Below are 19,139 nucleotides of genomic sequence, written 5' to 3'. Positions count from 1 at the left end.
CGCACCTTCGTCATCAAAATGGGCCCAGCTGATCTCCGCCACGATCTTGAATTACTTGGGTTAGCGGTTGAAAACAATTTCAAGGTGGAGAAATCGAAGAATGGACTCGACGATCTCGATCCCCTGCTTGGTGAAAAATGGGACGTTAAGCTTTAACAAGACGACCGCTACTTCTACGCAACCTTCGCAGAGTTTGCCCTGGACCTGCCGTCGCGATCCCTCCTCGTGAAGATTAAGTTCGCAGAGTCCACCAGTTCGTTTCGCCAACACAGCTACCGCCAAGACACTGCTGCTGACTGTTGCTGATTGATGAGCAATTGGTAAATTATCTTAGTTTGCCTCACAAACGGCTTTTTTAAAAGCCACCAAATGCAATAAAAGTCATGACCAACCGAACAAAACATTTACCCTCTCCCTAAAATGCCAACATCATCGCCAATCAAAAAAGCAAAACAGAACACGCTTGATAATTTCCATTTCTCCAAAGTCCGTGACTGACTGTACGAAGCATATTAGTTTGTTCGTATTACGAGGAATTGCAATCAATGTCCGCAATGTTGTTTAACTTATTGACACAACCTTTGAACAAAAAAAAAATGTTTATTATTTTTCTTACATCTCCAACCATCGTTTTGCTTTTTGAGACGATTTAAGCTGTCCTATTTACAGTTCGGTTATCATTAATTCTCATACTAGCGAAAGTTTTATAAGCCTTTTCCCTGAGCTGTTCTCTCTGGCGATTCTCTTTTGTTTCCTCACGAATTTGATGTCTCGCTTCTTTCCTTGACAAATGGAGGTCAATGGCTTTCTGTTTATAGTCTCTCTTCTCCAGGTCAGAAAGTTGTCTCCAGTCCTCTGCCATGCTTTGAATTGATTTGAGGAACGTCATCCTTTCTGTTCGTCCACGACTCTGATTATTTTGCACTCTCTAGAAGCAATTAAAGTAAAAGCATCAGACATTATTTCAGCTTATCAGTCGAAATTTACATAAAAAGTTAATTCAACTAACCTCTTTTAATTTCTCATTGAGAAATGCTGTCCAACCATTTGGTGGCTTTTTGGGGGAAACCATTGCGTCTTTTTTCTTCTTGTGAACTCTAATCTGAGATTTGTTACCACTCTCATCAACTGGGCCCTTTTCCACTTCTCTTATTGTTCTCTTCAGGGCAGCAAAACCAGAAATCTCTTTACTGAAACAGTGCAATCAAATGTCAGATATTTTTTCTCTGTTCTCAGGAAGTGATAATATGACATTAGACTGTGATCATGACCTGCATGCTTGATTATATCTTAGCATTATTCTGATCATTTATCAAATGTTTGTAACCATGTATGATGTTACGACAAGAAATTAGATTCTGAACATGAAATAAAGCATTACCTAAATCGTAACCGTTCTACAGACTGCTTCATTGCACCACATGTGCCTGTCGACAAAGCTGCCAGAGGAGTCAGGTCTACTGCATGCTCTTCGACATTGGGTGGAATTCTTTCTTTTACTGCCCACTCAATGAAACTCGGTCTCACCACTGTCCATCCCCTTTGGCAGGCCATAACCAAATCACTATTTAGCTTTGAGCGATCATTTTTGACCTCATCTTCTGAACACACTAGATAACATCTTTCATGCGGTAGGTTCTCTTTTGGCATTGAAATAACTCTTCCACCATTTTTTTCTACTTTCTCTTTAAATTTCTTCTGTGTTGATCCTAAAACCACACATACACATACATAATTAACATAAAATCAAATATATAAAACATTTTGCTGTTCTTGTTTATGCAAAAACTTAAAAAAAAAGATATGACATGTGATTAATATTATTATTGTAGGGGGTCTAGAGATATTTGTAAAATTGTTATTTTATGTATATATTTTTTTCTTGTTAATCAGAACTATTTTAATATTTCTGAATGTTTAGACATTTTAGAAATGTTCACCTACCAGGCATCCTTCCAACTAAAACAAAGTCCATCCTCTTAAGTGGCAGCAATTGCCTAACCACACTTGCACCAGACACAGCCAATGGAGGATTTGGTCTGGTATGGACAATCTTCCACCTGTAATTAAAAAAAAAAAAAAATATATATATATATATATATATATACTGTAATTTTGTAATTGTGGTTTGACTTTGAGTTAGGGAAAATTGGTTTTAACTATGAAAGTAATTAAATATAGAAAATTGGATGGTGTTTTTATCTTATTATAGACACTTACCACTTCTGAATTGTATATGCTGCAACATGTTGTTGTGCATAATGCTCAAAGTCAGTCCTAATCTGTTCAGGGCAGTCATTTATTCTCTCCCTCAAGTTTCGGTATGACCAAGACAACAGCATAAGAATTGTGTCAGGCTTGTGAAGGCCACCATCTCGTGTTGAATGCTGGAAGCAAAGAGAAAGATTTTGTCAAGAATATGATAGTAAGGAACTAGACCCTACACTTGTCAATACTAGTAGTTATTTGTAAGTGTTGGTTTTACATCCCTGATAATAAAAACAAATATGCATGTAATGAGTCCGTTCTCCACCATCAGTTGCTACACGCATGAGTGACTTGAATGGGGTGCCGCAGAGATGTTTTGGGACAACATCCACAAATTTCATCATGTAGGGAGTTACTTCTTTGCAGCCATAACGGAAGATCATCAAAGCATGGAACATATTGGCATGGTAAACATATCTGGAAATTTCAGAGTCGTGTAATCCAAATTCATAGTCTTCAACATTTGTTGAACTACTTGGATGCCCTGGCTTTAGTTGAGCTGTATCTTTCCTCAGTATCCTATACATCTGATAGAAATGCCACCAAATAAACTTCACACAGTTAATGTCGTTAATCTTTTGTGATGTCATTCCAAGGGCCTCAGCAAGCTTTGGGGACAACATCTGCTGTAGTTCACAACTTGGAAGAACCTATGAATATAATACAGGAGCTTCATCACTGAGAGATATAATTGGAAAACTATTTTAAGTAATCACTAAGGGTATACATGTACATGTACAGCATGTGTTTTGTAGTAATTATGTTACTTGTTATAACTGCGTAACTTAACTGGTCAGGTTTGAGGATTTAAGTAAACACCAGAACTTACATTATCCAAGATGTGATTGTAATGTTTGTCTTTGAAGTCCTCTGAGGGAGCTAGGATGGTGTAGGCCTGGGACTTATTGAGGCTGAGGTCACCTTGGTGACCTTTTGGATCAATTGGAAGTTCAAAATGACCTCCTCTGACATCTCTTGCATTTATGTTAGCAGTAAGATGTGCCAATGCAGCATTCTTTCGCTCTCTACCATACCTATAGAAAAAGGTGACAATAATAATTTTCAATATGTAAAAGCAGGGACATGTGAGACAACACAGCGTATACAAATGAACATGATCTACAGTCGATCGAAAATTTTTTAAGGTTTTAATCATGAACGCAGACTGCCCAAACAGCACATGTTAACTAATACACCAACCTTGACTCCAGATCAAGACATGTCCGGACAACCTTCATTATTAGATTTTCTGCAACTCTGGTGAAGCCATGGTCAATACACATAAGGATATGATCACCAGTAAGAGCAGGAAGCAGCGACTTGGGAAGAGCACGGTCAAATGAAAGGTTGAGGTCTGTTCTTAGTCCTGTGGATGGATCTACTTTTCCCTTTTCTGATGCTGAGCATTGCATCCATAGGTTCCACTTGTCTTGGGAGAGTGGGCTGAGCTCTGGATCAGCAACAACATCCAAGAACTTAGAGTCTGCACCAAGGAACACCTGGTGGCCCAGGTTCTGACTGTCTTTAATCCATTCATTTAAGTATCCTACAATATTAATGGACAAATGATCTATAATAACACTAATTATCCTTAGAGATGTTGCAATTCCTCTTGTACCATTTCAGAGAGTTCAAGCACCACAAAAAGTTACAAGACTGAAATCAATTTTGTTGAACCATGTTATTTTTCTTGAATTGTTCAAATGATCAGCTTATGAGTATTTCATTTCAATTTTAGGAAAATTTAACAGTGATTTGGTCAATTTATCAAAAGTTAATATTGGATTATAAATGTTTAACATGTAAGTGTGCATATACCTGGTCCACCATGACCATCTCCAATGTTAAGCTCAAGGTTTCGACGGCTGTCCTTGTGATGAAAAATATGAATAGGCCACATTTCTTTCGGGCTTTGGAATTTTATTCCATTTAACTTCTGCTCATTGTTTACATTGCTAATAGCCATCAAAACAGTGTCCTTCTTGCCATACTTTCTGCCATCACCATAAAGGTGCCACCACTGTTCTTTAGGAAGCCAATAGTAAAGGTAATGCAGACATTCGACCAAACGGGCTGGCTCAATGCGATAACCAGTTGCTGTTCTTTGTGGTTGCATTATAGCCTCAAATTCTAATTTGTATTTGGTCTTGTTGTTCAATGTTATTTAATAAAGTATAAGAAACGAAATCACAAGTATTTTGTTTCAAGGGCAAAGTTACTTACTTCAGGAGATATCGAGTTAAACCCGGGACCTGTTACTCAAGGAAATAATCCAAACCATCTTAATTAATTTTACAATCTCGATTAGCTCAACATGGCTTGAGAATATCAGATGTTCGTGGTGCGAGTGATTGTTTCTTAAGAGTTGTGTTCCATCAGTTGTATGGTAAACCTAACTATCACATGAATGTTCGTAGCACTGGTGTTCAATATATCACAAACAATCCAGAAAGATTCATCAAAAGTAGTACAGACCATTCATGGTCAAGGTATTTAGCCAACATGTCACACCAGGGTACATGGGCTAATACACATGTTATACAAGAATGGAGCAAGTTATTCATTCACAACTGAAGCACATTCATACAAATTTTATGTCAGAAATCTGCTAAAGTATATGATTTAACGGCAAAAAGTGAAGTTTAAGGAATGGTGTAGGTCAAACAATAGCCAAAATGTGAATTCTAACTGTCCACCCAACATCACCCCAGCAGTTCAAGGTAATTCTGAGTAGTTTCAACTCTATCCGAGGGTTACCCACTCGCTGCCTATGTTTACTTGTAAAAGTGAATGTTTTTGTAAAGAGGAATTTTCTTATCTTCAAAACTCATTCAAACGTAATGTACCCATGATTTATTCACAGTTTCCTTTGATTTCACATTTGATCATTTCTTGTGAACACATAAAATGATGCCTTTCTAGTAACCCCTACAGTCATCAAAATATCTTCACAAAAGACAGATCCTGATTGGTTTATAGATCCTCTAACAACAGAGGAACTTTGGAGACAAAATTATGCTTAATAGGGTAGGTTGGGGGGGGGGGGGAAGCATCTCTCACACAAGTTCACCGCGTGGCATGGGCAGTTACAGGCAGTTCAGGTGTCAATGGGAGCAGAGCCAGTTCCTTGTATAGCTGCACAACAACCAAGTTTGTTCAAATGGAATATCAGGTTACAGCTGCTGGACAACTAAGCTTAATTTAATTATAATGTTGTTTCAGAGAATTGAGTGTTGGATCAACTAATTATCCCCAAATTGATATTTTTCTTTTTTTTCATCACTTATTTGCTTGATATTGTATTGATACTGTAAGGAGAAATTGTCTTGGTCAATCATGGGAGTTAAAGGGTTAAGAGGGAAATAGGGGTGAATGGGAAAAAAAACACTATTTTCTACAGTGCCTTTTTATAGTCTGTTTGTGACTGACAAAACCCCTAACTGTTCACCTGAAAACCATGTGATCCCCAAAAGAGCCTCCAACCCCCCTCCCTTGATGATATAATGATAACTGGTTGCACATCATTCAAGTGTTTGTGTCTGGCCCTAACTTAACCCTTTAACACCCAAGATCTCATAAGTGATTCTCTTTACTGTCTGCCATACAGTTCTTGTTATGTTAGTTTGGAGAATTTGGTATTAGATCAAGTTATGATCCCTTAATTGATATTTTTCTTCACTCTCATCACTTGTCTACTTCATATTGTAAGGAGAAATTCTGTCTTGGTCACTCATGGGATTTAAAGGGTTAGACACTTGATGTTATTGAAAATTGTCATCTATCAGAAAATCTCTAAACAAAATGTAAAAGGAGGAGTAACATAATGGTCACTTTTGATGGTAAAAGTGACAAATCTCCCAAGAAAAACAGATTTTCCTTTGAGTGACTACATTACAAAGAGAAAGGTGATTTGGATTCATTAACACACTTTTATTTTCCTTTCATTTTAATAGCGAAAGCCAAAATTCACATTTCAAAATCCCAATACTGAAATTAAAGCATGATCATTGCTTTATGTTGCATGCAGCTTTTTCCTTGAGTAGAGAGGTTCAGTGTCTTTATTGAATGACGATGTAACCAAATTCCTTGATATTTTTGTCTCTGTTGTCTGCACTCCACAAAGCTCTGTATCCACACACATTTTTGTATCCTGATCCTCCTTCACCAGATCCGATTCTGGAATCTGGGGAATTGCAATCATCTTGTTCATTGCCAATGACACTTATTTGTACCCTGCTGAATCCATTACCTGCTACATGTGAATTGAACCCTTCATGATTACATCATCACTGCAGAAAGGCATCAGGACAATCAGCCGATTCCATGCTTCCCAATCTAGCGAGGTAGCATGGTATTAACCATCAGCAATGAGAGGATACAGTGGGGCTGCTTCCTGACCCAATTGCAAGAACCTGGTTACCCATCAACCTTCATGCCATGGCATATCTTGGTGAAGGAAGTGCTTCAGTAGGTTGGAAACAGGGTCTCCAAGTGATCCAATTTGCTGACTCCATTTTTGAGAGACTGAAGACCTGAAGGTAACTGAAGGTTTCCTGCGAGATAAGAAAATTTTTGAACTAAGTATCCATTACATTGGTATTACTTCACTTTGCACTAATCTCTCACCTGGTCAGGTGCTATACTTAACCCAATCATGATTTAACCCTTAAACCACTAAGAGCTGACTAGCATCTAATTTCTCCCTACATTATCAACCCTTGCTCATGTGATTTGGTCAGAGAATGAGTATTTCAACCCCAAAATGGTGACAAAAATAAAGAAAAATATCAGTTAGAGGATTAGTAGTTGATCCAATACCAAATTCTCAAAACTAACATCACAAGAACTGTATGGTAGACAGTAAGGAGAATTACTAATGAGATCTTGGTGCAAGATCTGAACTTAAAGGTGAAATGATTGACAAGTTGACTCTGACATACAATTGAACTCGCCAAGCTGTGATTATAAGGGAATTGATAGAGATCATCTCAGGAGCTGCTGCACTGGATTAGATTGAGAACTTTTTATGAAAATGATGTCTTAAGTAATGTTTGTAACTGTTGAAATAAAGAAGCCCTTGGAGGTGTGTTTCCATCCTTGACAAAATTTGGTCTTGAATTGTACTCAAAATAATGTGTATTGAGTCATCTCAACTAAGGACAACTAAGCTTATTCAAGTGGAATTTCAGGCTACAGCTGCAGGACAACTAAGCTTATTCAAATGGAATATCAGGCAACATTGTACATGCATTTTTTCCTACATTCTACTACTTGAATTTCAATGATTAACCCCTATCAGGTAAATGTGGCTTGTGTGGTGAGGTTCTAAAGAAGGGAATGGGGGTGAACGGGAAAAATACAAAAGAAAAAACACTCAATTTTCTACAATGCCTCTATAGTCTGTTTGTGAATGACAGAGCCCCTCACTGTTCACCTGAAAACCATGTGATACCCCCAAAAATCATCTCAGCCCCCCCCCCCCCCTCTTGGCAATAAAATTTTAACTGGTCACTTATTGTCATGGTCTGCTATTTATTTCCTGTAATTTAAGTGTTTGTGTCTGGCCCTCACTTTAAAACTGGATTCAATTCAAAATTTTCAACTACCATACAGTCTGTGGATGAAATGTTAACCCATTAACTCTCAAGATCTAATCATCAATTCTTCACTCTAGCTGCCACACATTTCTCTGTAAGTTAGTTATGAGGATTTGATGCTAGATCAAGATAACAACTTCTATCTGATAAGTTTGAGTATTCTCATTACCTGTTTGTCAGACAATTTATGGATATTATAGGGAGAAGTTACATGTTAATCACTTCTTGGAGTTAAAGGGTTAAAAGGAGAAGTAACTTAATGGCAACTTGTGAGAGTAAAACTGATAAATTTCCCAAGAATGGCAGATTTTCCTTTGTGTAACTACAATGCAAAGAGAAACCTGTCTTAATTCACTGACCCACTTTTACTTTCCCTTCATTTAACAGCAAAAGCAAAAACCCATATTTAACCCTATAACTCCCACAAGTGATTAACAAGTAACTTCTCCGTATAATATCCAGTCATTATCCAGTAAACAGGTAATGAGAATACCCAAATTTATTAGGTAGAAATTGTTATCTTGATCTACCATCAAATCCTTATAACTAGCTTACAAAAAAATGTGTAGCAGCTAGAGGGGAGAATTGACAATTGGATCCTGGGAGTTAAAGGGTTAAAATTCCATTACTAAAATTAGAGCATGATCATTACTCCATGTTGCATGCAGCTTAAGGGTTAGGGTTAGCAGTTCAATGCCTTGATATTTTTGTCTCCATTGTCCACCCTCCACAGAGCTCTTTTTCCTCATGCATTTTCATATCCTGATCCTCCTCCACCAAATTTGATTCTGGAATAAGGGGAACTGCAAAGGACATGCTCCAGTAGGTTGGTAACACGGTCTCCAAGTGATCCAATCCTGTGACTCCATTTTTGGGAGAGACTGAAGACCTGTAGGACCACATGTTTGAATCCTTACTGAAGGTGTCCTGCAAGATAAGGAAATTTTCAACTTAGTAACCAGTGCATTGGTATCACTTCACTTTGCTATATGAGTGCATATAAAGTGTGTATATATAAAGTACCACGATATCTTTATTGTATTAAGACTAGGAAAGCATTTTGACCAACTGCATTATACCTAGGATGGCTTAATGTGATCTCCTCTAAAACAAAACAAAAACTGACTCAAGAAAGGCATGTAAAACAGACAGGAGTGGGCAAAATTAGAGGGAAGACAAATTTAGTATCAACAATGTAAAAAAAACTACACCCCCATTAAGACCAGTCATAATTTATTGCCTTAAGTTTCTTTTGAAAATTGAGATTATTGCATTATTTAACAGATTCTTTATTATAAAACAAATAGAGAAGCCTTGACAGTGCTCTGTTCTGTTGTAACGCACTTAAGAAGTGCTTGAGAACTCTACCACTTCCTTCATGCTCTAGCAGCTTCCAACATGCTTTACAACAGAAATAGAGCACAGTCATGGCTTCTCTATTTGCTAAAGAAAGGGAGGACCATAAAAATTGACCGCTAGTGTAGGGGAAGAGATAGCAGATTTTTTGCCATAAGTAATGGAATTTAACTAGCAAACCCCTGTGTGTGTTGGTATCGTTTTGGTTCCAATGTCATTAGTAGATATCATTGCTTTAGTATGATGAGAAAGAAAGCAAATTTCCAAGTTGTTCATTTACTTGAATCTATATATTGTCCAGTTGAAATCTACTGATCTCATTCTTGTTCCTATGAGCACTTCGAGGAAAATAACACTTGCTGTCAAAAGATAACTGCTTTGTGAGATGTACTGGTAACCACTTGTGATGGATAATTATTTTAAAAGATTTTAAAGTCGAGTTTGATGCGGACCTTATTTAGTTTTACTTGCAAAGTAGTGAGATGGAAAATAAAAAGCATAAATCAGTCATGGCTATATGATCATTAGTGTGATGGGCTTATAACAAAGGGAACACTTAATGTGCGAACCTACCTCCACCGATATCGCACAGCTCGTTCTTGTTCGTCAAACATCATACGTTGGCAATTTCAAGGAGTTCTTTTAAACAGAAAGAGTCACTCTTCAATTGTGGGGCAGCTGCAACTCAGTGTTTTCAATTACATATTCAAAGTACTCTTGGTAGATACTTTTCTCCTCTTCGTGCGTCAGGTTCTCCCTCATGGATTAGATCTCATCATCCAGGATTGGGTGAAGTAGGCCATCTACTTTCCATGAAGCTCTGGGAGAAAGAATAGTTCATCCAGTCTTCCACTGATAGTGTCATGGCTACAGCCCCTTATTAAATGTGTGTACCAGTGTTGTTTAACTTTATCCAGGTCATCTTGAAGTACTATTGAGCGAAAGAGAATCAGAGGCATGCCATTTGAATCTCATCTCCTGGGTTAAAGATTTCCTGTTCCATAGGGCACTTAATGAAGTTAATCCACCAAACAGACCTAATTCTTCTGTAAAATGCCCACTAGCTCTAAATCCTTTGGTTTGCCAGGGTGGCTCATACTTGTGCGCTTCTGCATCTCGTTGAAATGTACATTGCAAGTTACAAAAATGGCGCCTTAATTAGCAGGACAGAGCTAGTCCCAGGTTCCGGTCGCTTTCAGCGACGGGTTTAGTCACCAGTACTTTGAAATTTTGATTTTGGTGTGTTTTACGCTTTGTTAAGGGGATTTCTACCTTCATCAGACCAATCTTAAAAGGCTATTTTTATCAATTTGCTACAACCAACTGACCAAGAGCAATTATTCTGTTTACAGTAATAGAATTATCCGCCTTTAGTAATGCATTAATAGAAGATTTTTCATTGAAAGCGTAGTCAAGGCCACTATGGCGATAATCACCTTCAAGCGAAAACCTGGACATCAGGTTCTTGCAATGTCAATAGAGCCTTCTCCCCAAAGGTATGCTTTTGACACTGAGCCACCCTCCAGTCATGGAGTGTTAGCCCAGTGGCTGTGGTGTGGAAGGGTACAAGCATAACCACCAATCCTGTAATGCAGGCAGTCAAATAAGATAAATAAGACAAGCCCCTTCTAGCTTCATAGAAAACTGCCAGTTGGTCAAGGGGTCCAATAACATACCCACCCCTAGAGCTCTCCTTACAGAGCCATTTGCAACCCACCCTTGGATAGGTTAGTGGCTGGCTGCATGCGGGGTACTAAGCTTGAAGTTAAGCCCTCTGCATTTTTATCGGCAAGTATGGCTTGATGGCGGGGTATGCTCCTAACCCTAGCCATCAAGATTTTGCTGCCCCCCCCCCCCCCCTTAAGCCTACTGCTTTGGAATTTCAACCGCCCTCCAGCCACAGGGTGTTCACCCACTAACTGAGCTCTATCAAAGCATGAACCTGACTGTCAATCTTGCAATATATCGGGCATGTTTTGCACTCCCTCACTCTTTGCTAATGTAATGGGCCCATACACTGGCAAAGCAAAATCTTACCATACCATTTAATTCCTCTTTGCAACATCTTCCCGCTCAAGTCTTGTGCAAGTTGCTGCAAAAAAATCATATACAGCCAATCAAACTGCATCAAAAATTTATAGTATTCAACCATTTCCTACAAAGACAACACTCCAAGCGGTCTCTTACGAGCCATTAAACCACTCGCAAAAGTATAGACACGATAATAATTATATATTGCACACAATTTTAAAAATAATGAAATTTAGAATACAATCATCAAAATAATAACTATGGCTTTTATTTATTTCAGTCACCTGAAATAAATCTTTGAGTTTAGAATTTTAGTCAGTCACGTTGCTTCCAACGGAGCCAGTACAGGATTGTCATGGAATTTAATTCGATTTTCAATCGTTAAGGATTGAAGATAGAAATACACTGCTTCGATTCAGAAATAGCCCCAGAGTGAAGTGAAAGATCTGAAACTTTATGTGGGAATACCACCCATCAGCAATCTTCTTCACTCGCTTTCAGTAAAAAACTTTTTAGCTAAAGCTGAGCGTGACAAAACAAGGCTTTGATTTAATCTTAAAACGAACGTCAAATTAAGCTGTAGAAGACCAATGCATTTATGGTCGATTTTCGCTCTATCATTCTGAGTGGTGAAGGGCGGTAAGATGGACATGGCATGTATGAAGTCTCTCTCTCTCTCATTATTTTCGTCTTTAGGAATATCAAACTAGCATACATAGCTAGGAAAATAGCTTTGATTCAACATGATGTCAAAGATACAGATATCGAATGTATGACCGACTTCTATCGTCATTTTATTCCATTGCACCAAGCATTATCTCCTATAGTCAAAAATTACATCCATTCTACTTCTAAGATTAGGGAAATTAGATGTACTTGGGACATGGGACTTCAGTCAGTTTGGCCAGATGACTTCATGATGGAGTTCAACTTGATCTGGAGTTAAAAACGCTCACAGCAACTGAACCATGTCGTTTCAACTTAATGAAAATATCTCATTTGCATTAGCACGGTATAGCTCTGTTTGTTTCTTGATTTGACTAATCTAGTATCTAACGATAACATTGATTGAGCGGCGTCATTTCGATCGGCTTTTGCACTTTATGAGTATAATAACAAGTTCTTCATCTGATTTTGCCGAAATTTTGGATTTATTTTCCATAAGCTTCTTTCTCGATGCGGTGTCTTTAGTTACGGTCTTCATGTGGAAACATGGTGACTACCACGCGAGGTAAACGGCGGCCACAGAGGAGGCATCTCGAGGAATCACATACGACTTTAACAAAACAGGTTTCATAATGTATAATTCGGCCCCCTCGTCGACGTCGACTTGGATCTGGAAAGGTACCCACAATAGAATTAAATAGGACATGGTAAACGAGTCTAATCGGTCCGTGCCTTGAATCAATTTCTTCTCTCAGATATCCATCTTGAAGATCAGCTACGAATGTATTGAAAACCCTCCGTAAGGATATGTTTGGACGAAATAAGGAAACGTCATCAACATCTGTACGGTAGGAATGCTTGACATATACATGCTCCCATTCTACTGTAATTTGATGGAGGCTTTCTATACACTCATGACAAGGCCAAGCAAAATTCATGGCCGAAACTATTAGTCTATGGGCCAAGCCACTTTTCGGTACCAAACCGAAGGACAAAATCTAAGTGTTATCATGTGATTCTACTTCCTAGGGTGTTTTTCAATTTGCATGATAACCTTTGTGGATGAGTAGCTTTGATGGAGATTTTTCGATTTAAATTTCGCAAAAAATGGCACTAACATGGAAACGAAGCTCAGAATAAAATCCCTTAAATTGTCACCATCGTTTTATAAGATCTTTAGATAATAAAAAAGAGGAAAACATTTGTATTTTTTCCTCGGAGTTGTCAGAAGTAAACATTTGTAAAAGGATTAATCGAAAAACAAGAAAAGAACCAACAGTGTAATTTACATTGCATCATGGGTAAATCCAAGATGGCGGCTAAGTGTCATCTTCTGCTTAAAGCGTTTTTCAATTTGTATGATAACCTTTGTGGATGAGTAGCTTTGATAGAGATTTTTCGATTCAAAATTTCGCAAAAAACGGCGAGAGCGTGAAAACGAGGTTCAGAATAAAATCCCTTAAATATTCTGTCACGATCGTTTCGTAAGATCTTTAGATAGTAAAAAAGAGAAAAACATTTGTATTTTTTCCTCGGAGTTGTCAGAAGTAAAAATTTGTAAAGATTGAAAGGAAAATCATAAGCGTTTCAAGGGTTGATAGGATGGGGTTTGCAATATTTTGTCAGTCATCGTCGAGACTCACTGAAATCAGGGGGTACTCAAGACAGTTACACGGCAGCTATGAAATTTTGTGCAGTGGTCTTTTTGGTTTATCTTGCCATTGGTGCTGATGCAAGAGAAAGAAAAATTGCAAACAACTAATGCGCAAGTTGTCAAATCTTAAGGACTTGATAGTAAAGAAACAGGGCTGCTGTGGAGTGGGTAAAGTTACACGACTGTAACAAAGTCGAATAGAAATTTTATGCACTATTAGTATGTATGACCATGGAAACGCAAGTTTAGCTGAAGTGTTTTAGTTTAAACTTTCTGGGAAACTGAACTACTTCTTTAAGACTCGTACTTTCCGAGCAAAAATATAGACAATGCCAAAACTTTCTCCCTACACTTCTTTCGTACTCTAACCGCTTCGTGCGTGCTTTACTACAGAACAGAGCACAGTCAAGGCCTCTCTATTTGTTAAATAGAGACCAATTTCTACTAAGCATGATGACCAAAGTAGTTTACATTTGTCAAAGGCCTAAAATCCAGGCACGTAACAAATGAATAAATGAGGTAAGTTTCTAAAGAAACTGTGGTGCTGTGTCGGTTGGAGAGCATAGCAGGTAATTTAGTGTTGACAATTGAGTTGAAAACGTATGATATACCACCTCGTAATTCTCTGTGCGTGTCTTTAGTAGGTGCTTGAAGAGAATATTGAGACACAGACAATGACGACGAACCGCGAACCATTCTAATTTTGGGAGTAATTACTAAAAAACCGTAATTTAATTTTAGAACGTAATGACTGATAAGAAATTTGACCTGAACAATGAGGGATTATTCTCGTATTTTATTTTCTTATTGCCGATCCAAAGGCTGAAGCGAATTCACATCTGATTATTTATATTTCAAGTTAAGATACCTTTGGAGAGTATTACAAACCGATATTAATAAAATCACTTTTTGAAATTGTTGGCATGGTTTTGAATAAGATATGGCAGAAAACTGACCACCATTGAAGTTTCTTAGTCAAGCAGGTAAAGACTTTGACACAGTTTCGCTGATCATTTCTAGCGACGCGAGGAAAATTTTTAAATGAACTCGTGGACAAACTAATACTCTCACTATGCAAGGTAATGATTAATTAGAGCTTTTCCTCGTCGGTCTTAATTATCTAAGAGATATTTAGTTAGACAGTTTTTATATTTGGATATTTTGCGGCGGGGAGATGAACGAAACGTACGAACGGTATATGTTCAATAAACGTGACTAACAACGAGGTGAGTCATTTGATATCTATTCGACCTCGCCACACTCTTTGGCGAAGGCATATAACTTCAGAGAACTGAGAGATAATCTCCTGAGAGATCGCATATTCCTAGGATTACTAAATCATCTAACCCGAAATGAATTGATTGCTGATCCCAAATTGACTCTCAATAAATGCATCAATATTTGTCGAACCGACAAATGAAACATCAAAGCAATTTAAAGAAAGAGTAAGTGATGAAAGAAGTGTTGTTAATACGTCGCGAAGCCCTCAGCAAAGTAATACTGGCGAAGTAACACTGGCAGCTCGTGGCGAAGCAACGTCCCACGTAATAAAGGCTTCGGATCGGGACAGCGCGACTCAGATCTTCCTCAAATCAAATGTAAGTTCTGCCTAAAGATTCACGCAAGAAAGTGAGAGTTATGTGCAGCTTGGCAGAAACACCGTCAAGATTTTGGTTCTCCTTTTCCCGAGATCGTAGGTGTGCAGAAAGCCTGCAAAAAGCAAACTAGTTCACGGAGTAGAAGAATTGTCCGAAGATTCAGATGATTATTTTCTTAATGTTGAGTCCGTCAGCGCGATTAAAGCGGAAGAATGCTGGCGCAAGATCTTTGCTAAATGCGCCTGAGAGAGACAAAAATGTGGCGCTATTGTTAATATTTACCCGTAGATGAGTATAAGCAAGCAATGAATGATCCATCGGAAACAAAACCCAACTCATGATTAGTATGAATTTCAAAAGGTTTGCTAGTTTGGTTATGTTTTTCATCATTCTCGCTTTGTTCCGTTTTGTTCTTGAACACGATACTATCTAGACTAAAGAGTGTTAGCTCTGTTTGAATTTTACTACCCTACGCAACCTGGCAATCGAACTGAGCGGGAAAACCTTCGGCATGTCCATTTCGTTTTCTCTTTGAGGATTTTCGTTTCTGCTTTCTCTGCTCGAACCTTTTTCCGGTTCTTCTGTTACTACTTGCCGGCTCGCTTGTTCCGAAATTTCACTTTCAGTTGACGAAAAAAAGTTAAAGAGAGGTCCCGGAAAAGGTCAGACAAAGTACAATTTGGCAGATGGCGTGACAGCTTTAGCTCAGCTCTCTATGCTTTGTACTCTGATAGAGCACGCTCTTCAAACCAATGACAGCGCGCGTTATATCTGAATTTTAATACAAAAATAAGTACTGAGACAAGATAAGAGCTCGAGGACTTATCCCCTATTGTCAATATTTGTCTACTTTGAAATATTCACAAGCTTTTGTAGATTATTTTCAGAGATTTCCTCGGTCTTTAAAAGCTGAATTACTCGTGTGTATCTTATTCAAACTGCACTATGTGCACAAAAAAAAAAAAAAAAAAAGAACAAAGCTACCGTGTATGAAAAATTACGTTCACTTTGATTTCATGGTTTTTCCACACGAATTTTTGTTAAATCGGGCTACTTTGACATACCTGAATTTAGTATTGAAACTTCATCAGTTAATGCAGTCTTCGCTCAGATCACCGTGAAACGTTAACGACGGACGCAAAAGAAGCCGGCGTCGACAAAGTCACTGCTTCTGAAACCCTAAAATAAGAGGAAAAACAAATAAAAAGTTTTGCTAAGTATTTAAATTGACTAACTAAGTTAAAAAAAGTGCAGAATTTCATACAACAGATTTCACATAAACTCACTCAACGGGGGAATAGAGTTTGATAAGGAACTTGAAACGGAGATTTAAAACTTCTTTCCTGCTTGGAAAAAATGGCTATGTAATGAAATGTCTTGCCTGGACGTGTCTATTGATGGCCGAGATTAGATAAACATCTGTCTAACCAGTCACTATGTGTTAGTGATTCGTCACTGATTGCAAATTAGAAGAACAATTAAGAACAGTTGGGAACATTTATTGCAAGACTTCTTCACTGCCAACTTTTCCCAGTGATTATCAATCTACTAGTGATGCAAAGGGTAATGATTTTTGTCTGGTAGTGGTGATTTTTAATTCACAAAAATCCGTGAAATATATCATACGTGTTATCTTACGTGTCAATATTTGTCTACTTTGAAATATTCACAAGCTTTTGTAGATTATTTTCAGAGATTTCCTCGGTCTTTAAAACCTGAATTACTCGTGTGTATCTTATTCAAACTGCACTATGTGCACGCACAAAAAAAAAAAAAAAAAAGAGCAAAGCTACCTTGTATGAAAAATTACGTTCAGAGGAGAAAATGAAGTTTATAAATTCCTGGAAAAGATGATTGAAGAAGTTGAAGATTGCTAAAAGACAGCCGAGGAGCATTTAAAAAAAAACCATAAAAAATGTCTGAAGAGGATGAAATCCATTTCAGACAGGCAAAAGAATACCACATTTGTCGCAAAACAGTACACACAGAAAGATATTAGAGTTAGAGACCACTGTCACATCACTGGAAAATACAGGGGATCAGCACATCAAGGTTGTAATTTGAATTATTTCCGATTAGAATTTGAAAATATGAAGATATCTGTTCTTTTCCATAAACTACCAGGTTATGACAGCCATTTTATCATGCAGCTGGAGATTAGTCAAATAGCTAATAAATACACAAATAAGAACATGAAAGGAGAAGACAGACAGATAAATATCATTGGAGGTCGACCTTGAATACCCAAAAGAATTGCATGATGATTACCCATTAGCCGTAGAAAAAAATCCATGTTTCTCAAAATATACTTTCCAGTTATTGTGAAGAATAAGAAAGAAATACAATATGAGCATCGGCCAAGTTAAAAAGCTAGTTCCGACATTATCAACAAAAATAAATTACGTGCTTCATTACAGAATCCTTCAATTGTATATGGTTTTCGTTTTTTGAAGAAATTCCATAGAGCATTACAATTTAAACAGTCGCCTTGGTTAAAACAATACATCGATTTCAACACGCAGAAACGAACAACCGCCAAAAATTCATTTGAGAAAGATTTCTTCAAACTTATGAATAATAGTGTCTTTGGTAAAACTATAGAGGATATTAGAAAAAGAGTTGATGTGAAACTCATTACTGATGGAAAAAAAATTATTAAAATACAATTCAAAACCAACATTCGTAAGCAGCAAAATCTTAGTCTTAAGTTGATCATGAACTTGGTAGTTACTAACGGAACTAAGTGTCGCTATAGTGCTTCGATGACAAGCGTTACATACATAAACTTGGCGTGACAAGTTGCGCTTATGAACACTACTAAACTTTCCAGAAAATTTTACAAATCAAAAATATTTTTCCCATTGTGTAGACAAAATTTGAAGCTTATCATTGGTTAAAAAAACAGACAAACAAAGACTCATATCCTCAGGAAAGTCCCTGTTTGAATGACACCATGGGTAGTATGTTAATTTTCCTTGTCTTTTAATTTCTACTGGCGTGACAAGCAAATCTTTCTTCATTGTACTATAAGCGCATTTCTCAGAATCCGACTGTCTTTATTTTTCTCGGAATTCTTTGTAATATCTTTTATATCTAAGAGATACTTAATTAGACAGTATTACTTTTATATTTGGATAAACTACAGAAAAAAAAAGATCAATTAATTTTTTCTTCGACATGGCACCAGGAGTTTCAATGTAAAGGTAAGGGCTGGTTTTGGCTAGAAGTGGATGCGGAAGACGACCCGGTGACTAAAGCTTGTGTTTCTCGGAAATCGTTGGTCGCCTAGCAACAGCTTGAGGCAGGGAACTTGCAACCTTGCAACCAAAGGCTTTTTTCCCTAACATTTTGAAAACAAATTTTAACTAATTTTCCAAGTCACCTAGCGCGACATGCATCACATAAATATTTGCTATTCCTTTAAAAATTCAAACTTCTACATGTCCTTTAAAAGAATTTAAACCTCTAGGTTATGATTTGCTGATATAAATCCAGTTTGCATTTAACGCAATGCCTAGGAAATAAAGGTAATACAGAGCAAAAAAATAGTTGATTTCAGTGTGTGCACAAACTCGGTAAATTCGTCCACCTAACACCAAAGTAATTATTGGATCAGCGTCACATTTCTAACAAAGTTCTAACACTACAGACAGTTAATCTGAAAATGTATCTAAAAGTTAAATGCACTTGGAAACACTTTTACATACCCGAATTGAATACCGAAGCTCCATCATTTAATGCAGCCTTCACTGTAATCATCGTGAAACGTTAACGAAATGGTTTTGAAACCCTAAAATAAGAAGAAAACAAGTGAAAAGTTTTGCAAAGTATTTAAATTGACCAACTTTGAGTTAAAACAATGCAGAATTTCATGCCACTACTTCGACATATATAAACTCATATAACAGGAGATGAGTTTAGACCTGCCTAAACAAATATCTTACCCGTAAATTTCTTTAAGTTAAAAGG

At 37.4% G+C, this 19,139-nt stretch overlaps 2 protein-coding genes and 1 long non-coding RNA gene across 3 annotated transcripts; all 3 read right to left on the bottom strand.

Annotated features, from left to right (window-relative positions):
* Positions 1 to 340: 340 nt before the first annotated feature.
* LOC131781165 (uncharacterized) lies at positions 341 to 2,384 on the bottom strand. The gene is made up of 5 exons (XM_066174560.1): positions 2,221 to 2,384; positions 1,945 to 2,060; positions 1,382 to 1,709; positions 1,010 to 1,190; positions 341 to 928 (listed from the first exon to the last, which is right to left on the bottom strand). Exons 1-5 carry the CDS (start codon positions 2,340 to 2,342, stop codon positions 650 to 652), a joined length of 1,026 nt encoding a protein of 341 aa, XP_066030657.1. The 5' UTR covers positions 2,343 to 2,384; the 3' UTR covers positions 341 to 649.
* A 1,071-nt stretch (positions 2,385 to 3,455) lies between these two features.
* Positions 3,456 to 4,410, bottom strand: LOC131776851 (uncharacterized). Its single transcript, XM_066158603.1, has 2 exons — positions 4,087 to 4,410; positions 3,456 to 3,814 (listed from the first exon to the last, which is right to left on the bottom strand). Exons 1-2 carry the CDS (start codon positions 4,382 to 4,384, stop codon positions 3,456 to 3,458), a joined length of 657 nt encoding a protein of 218 aa, XP_066014700.1. The 5' UTR covers positions 4,385 to 4,410.
* Positions 4,411 to 5,988: 1,578 nt separating this feature from the next.
* LOC136284287 (uncharacterized) lies at positions 5,989 to 18,992 on the bottom strand. Its single transcript, XR_010719119.1, has 7 exons — positions 18,878 to 18,992; positions 16,235 to 16,349; positions 11,264 to 11,313; positions 10,658 to 10,805; positions 9,795 to 10,152; positions 8,563 to 8,792; positions 5,989 to 6,821 (listed from the first exon to the last, which is right to left on the bottom strand). It is a non-coding gene; the product is annotated as an uncharacterized lncRNA (long non-coding RNA).
* Positions 18,993 to 19,139: the final 147 nt, after the last annotated feature.

Source organism: Pocillopora verrucosa, chromosome 11 (genome assembly GCF_036669915.1).
Source record: "Pocillopora verrucosa isolate sample1 chromosome 11, ASM3666991v2, whole genome shotgun sequence".
Classification (NCBI taxonomy): domain Eukaryota; kingdom Metazoa; phylum Cnidaria; class Anthozoa; order Scleractinia; family Pocilloporidae; genus Pocillopora; species Pocillopora verrucosa.
Note: the sequence above shows the minus strand (reverse complement) of the source record. Positions and strands in the feature narration are given on the sequence as shown.

Coding starts and splice junctions, on each gene's coding strand:
- LOC131781165 (XM_066174560.1), bottom strand. CDS start 2,342: ATGCTGTTGTCTTGGTCATACCGAAACTTGAGGGAGAGAATAAATGAC. Junction 1,191..1,381: donor GTAGAACGGTTACGATTTAG/GTAATGCTTTAT, acceptor GCACTGTTTCAG/TAAAGAGATTTCTGGTTTTG. Junction 929..1,009: donor TCAATGAGAAATTAAAAGAG/GTTAGTTGAATT, acceptor AATTGCTTCTAG/AGAGTGCAAAATAATCAGAG.
- LOC131776851 (XM_066158603.1), bottom strand. CDS start 4,384: ATGCAACCACAAAGAACAGCAACTGGTTATCGCATTGAGCCAGCCCGT. Junction 3,815..4,086: donor AGATGGTCATGGTGGACCAG/GTATATGCACAC, acceptor TTAATATTGTAG/GATACTTAAATGAATGGATT.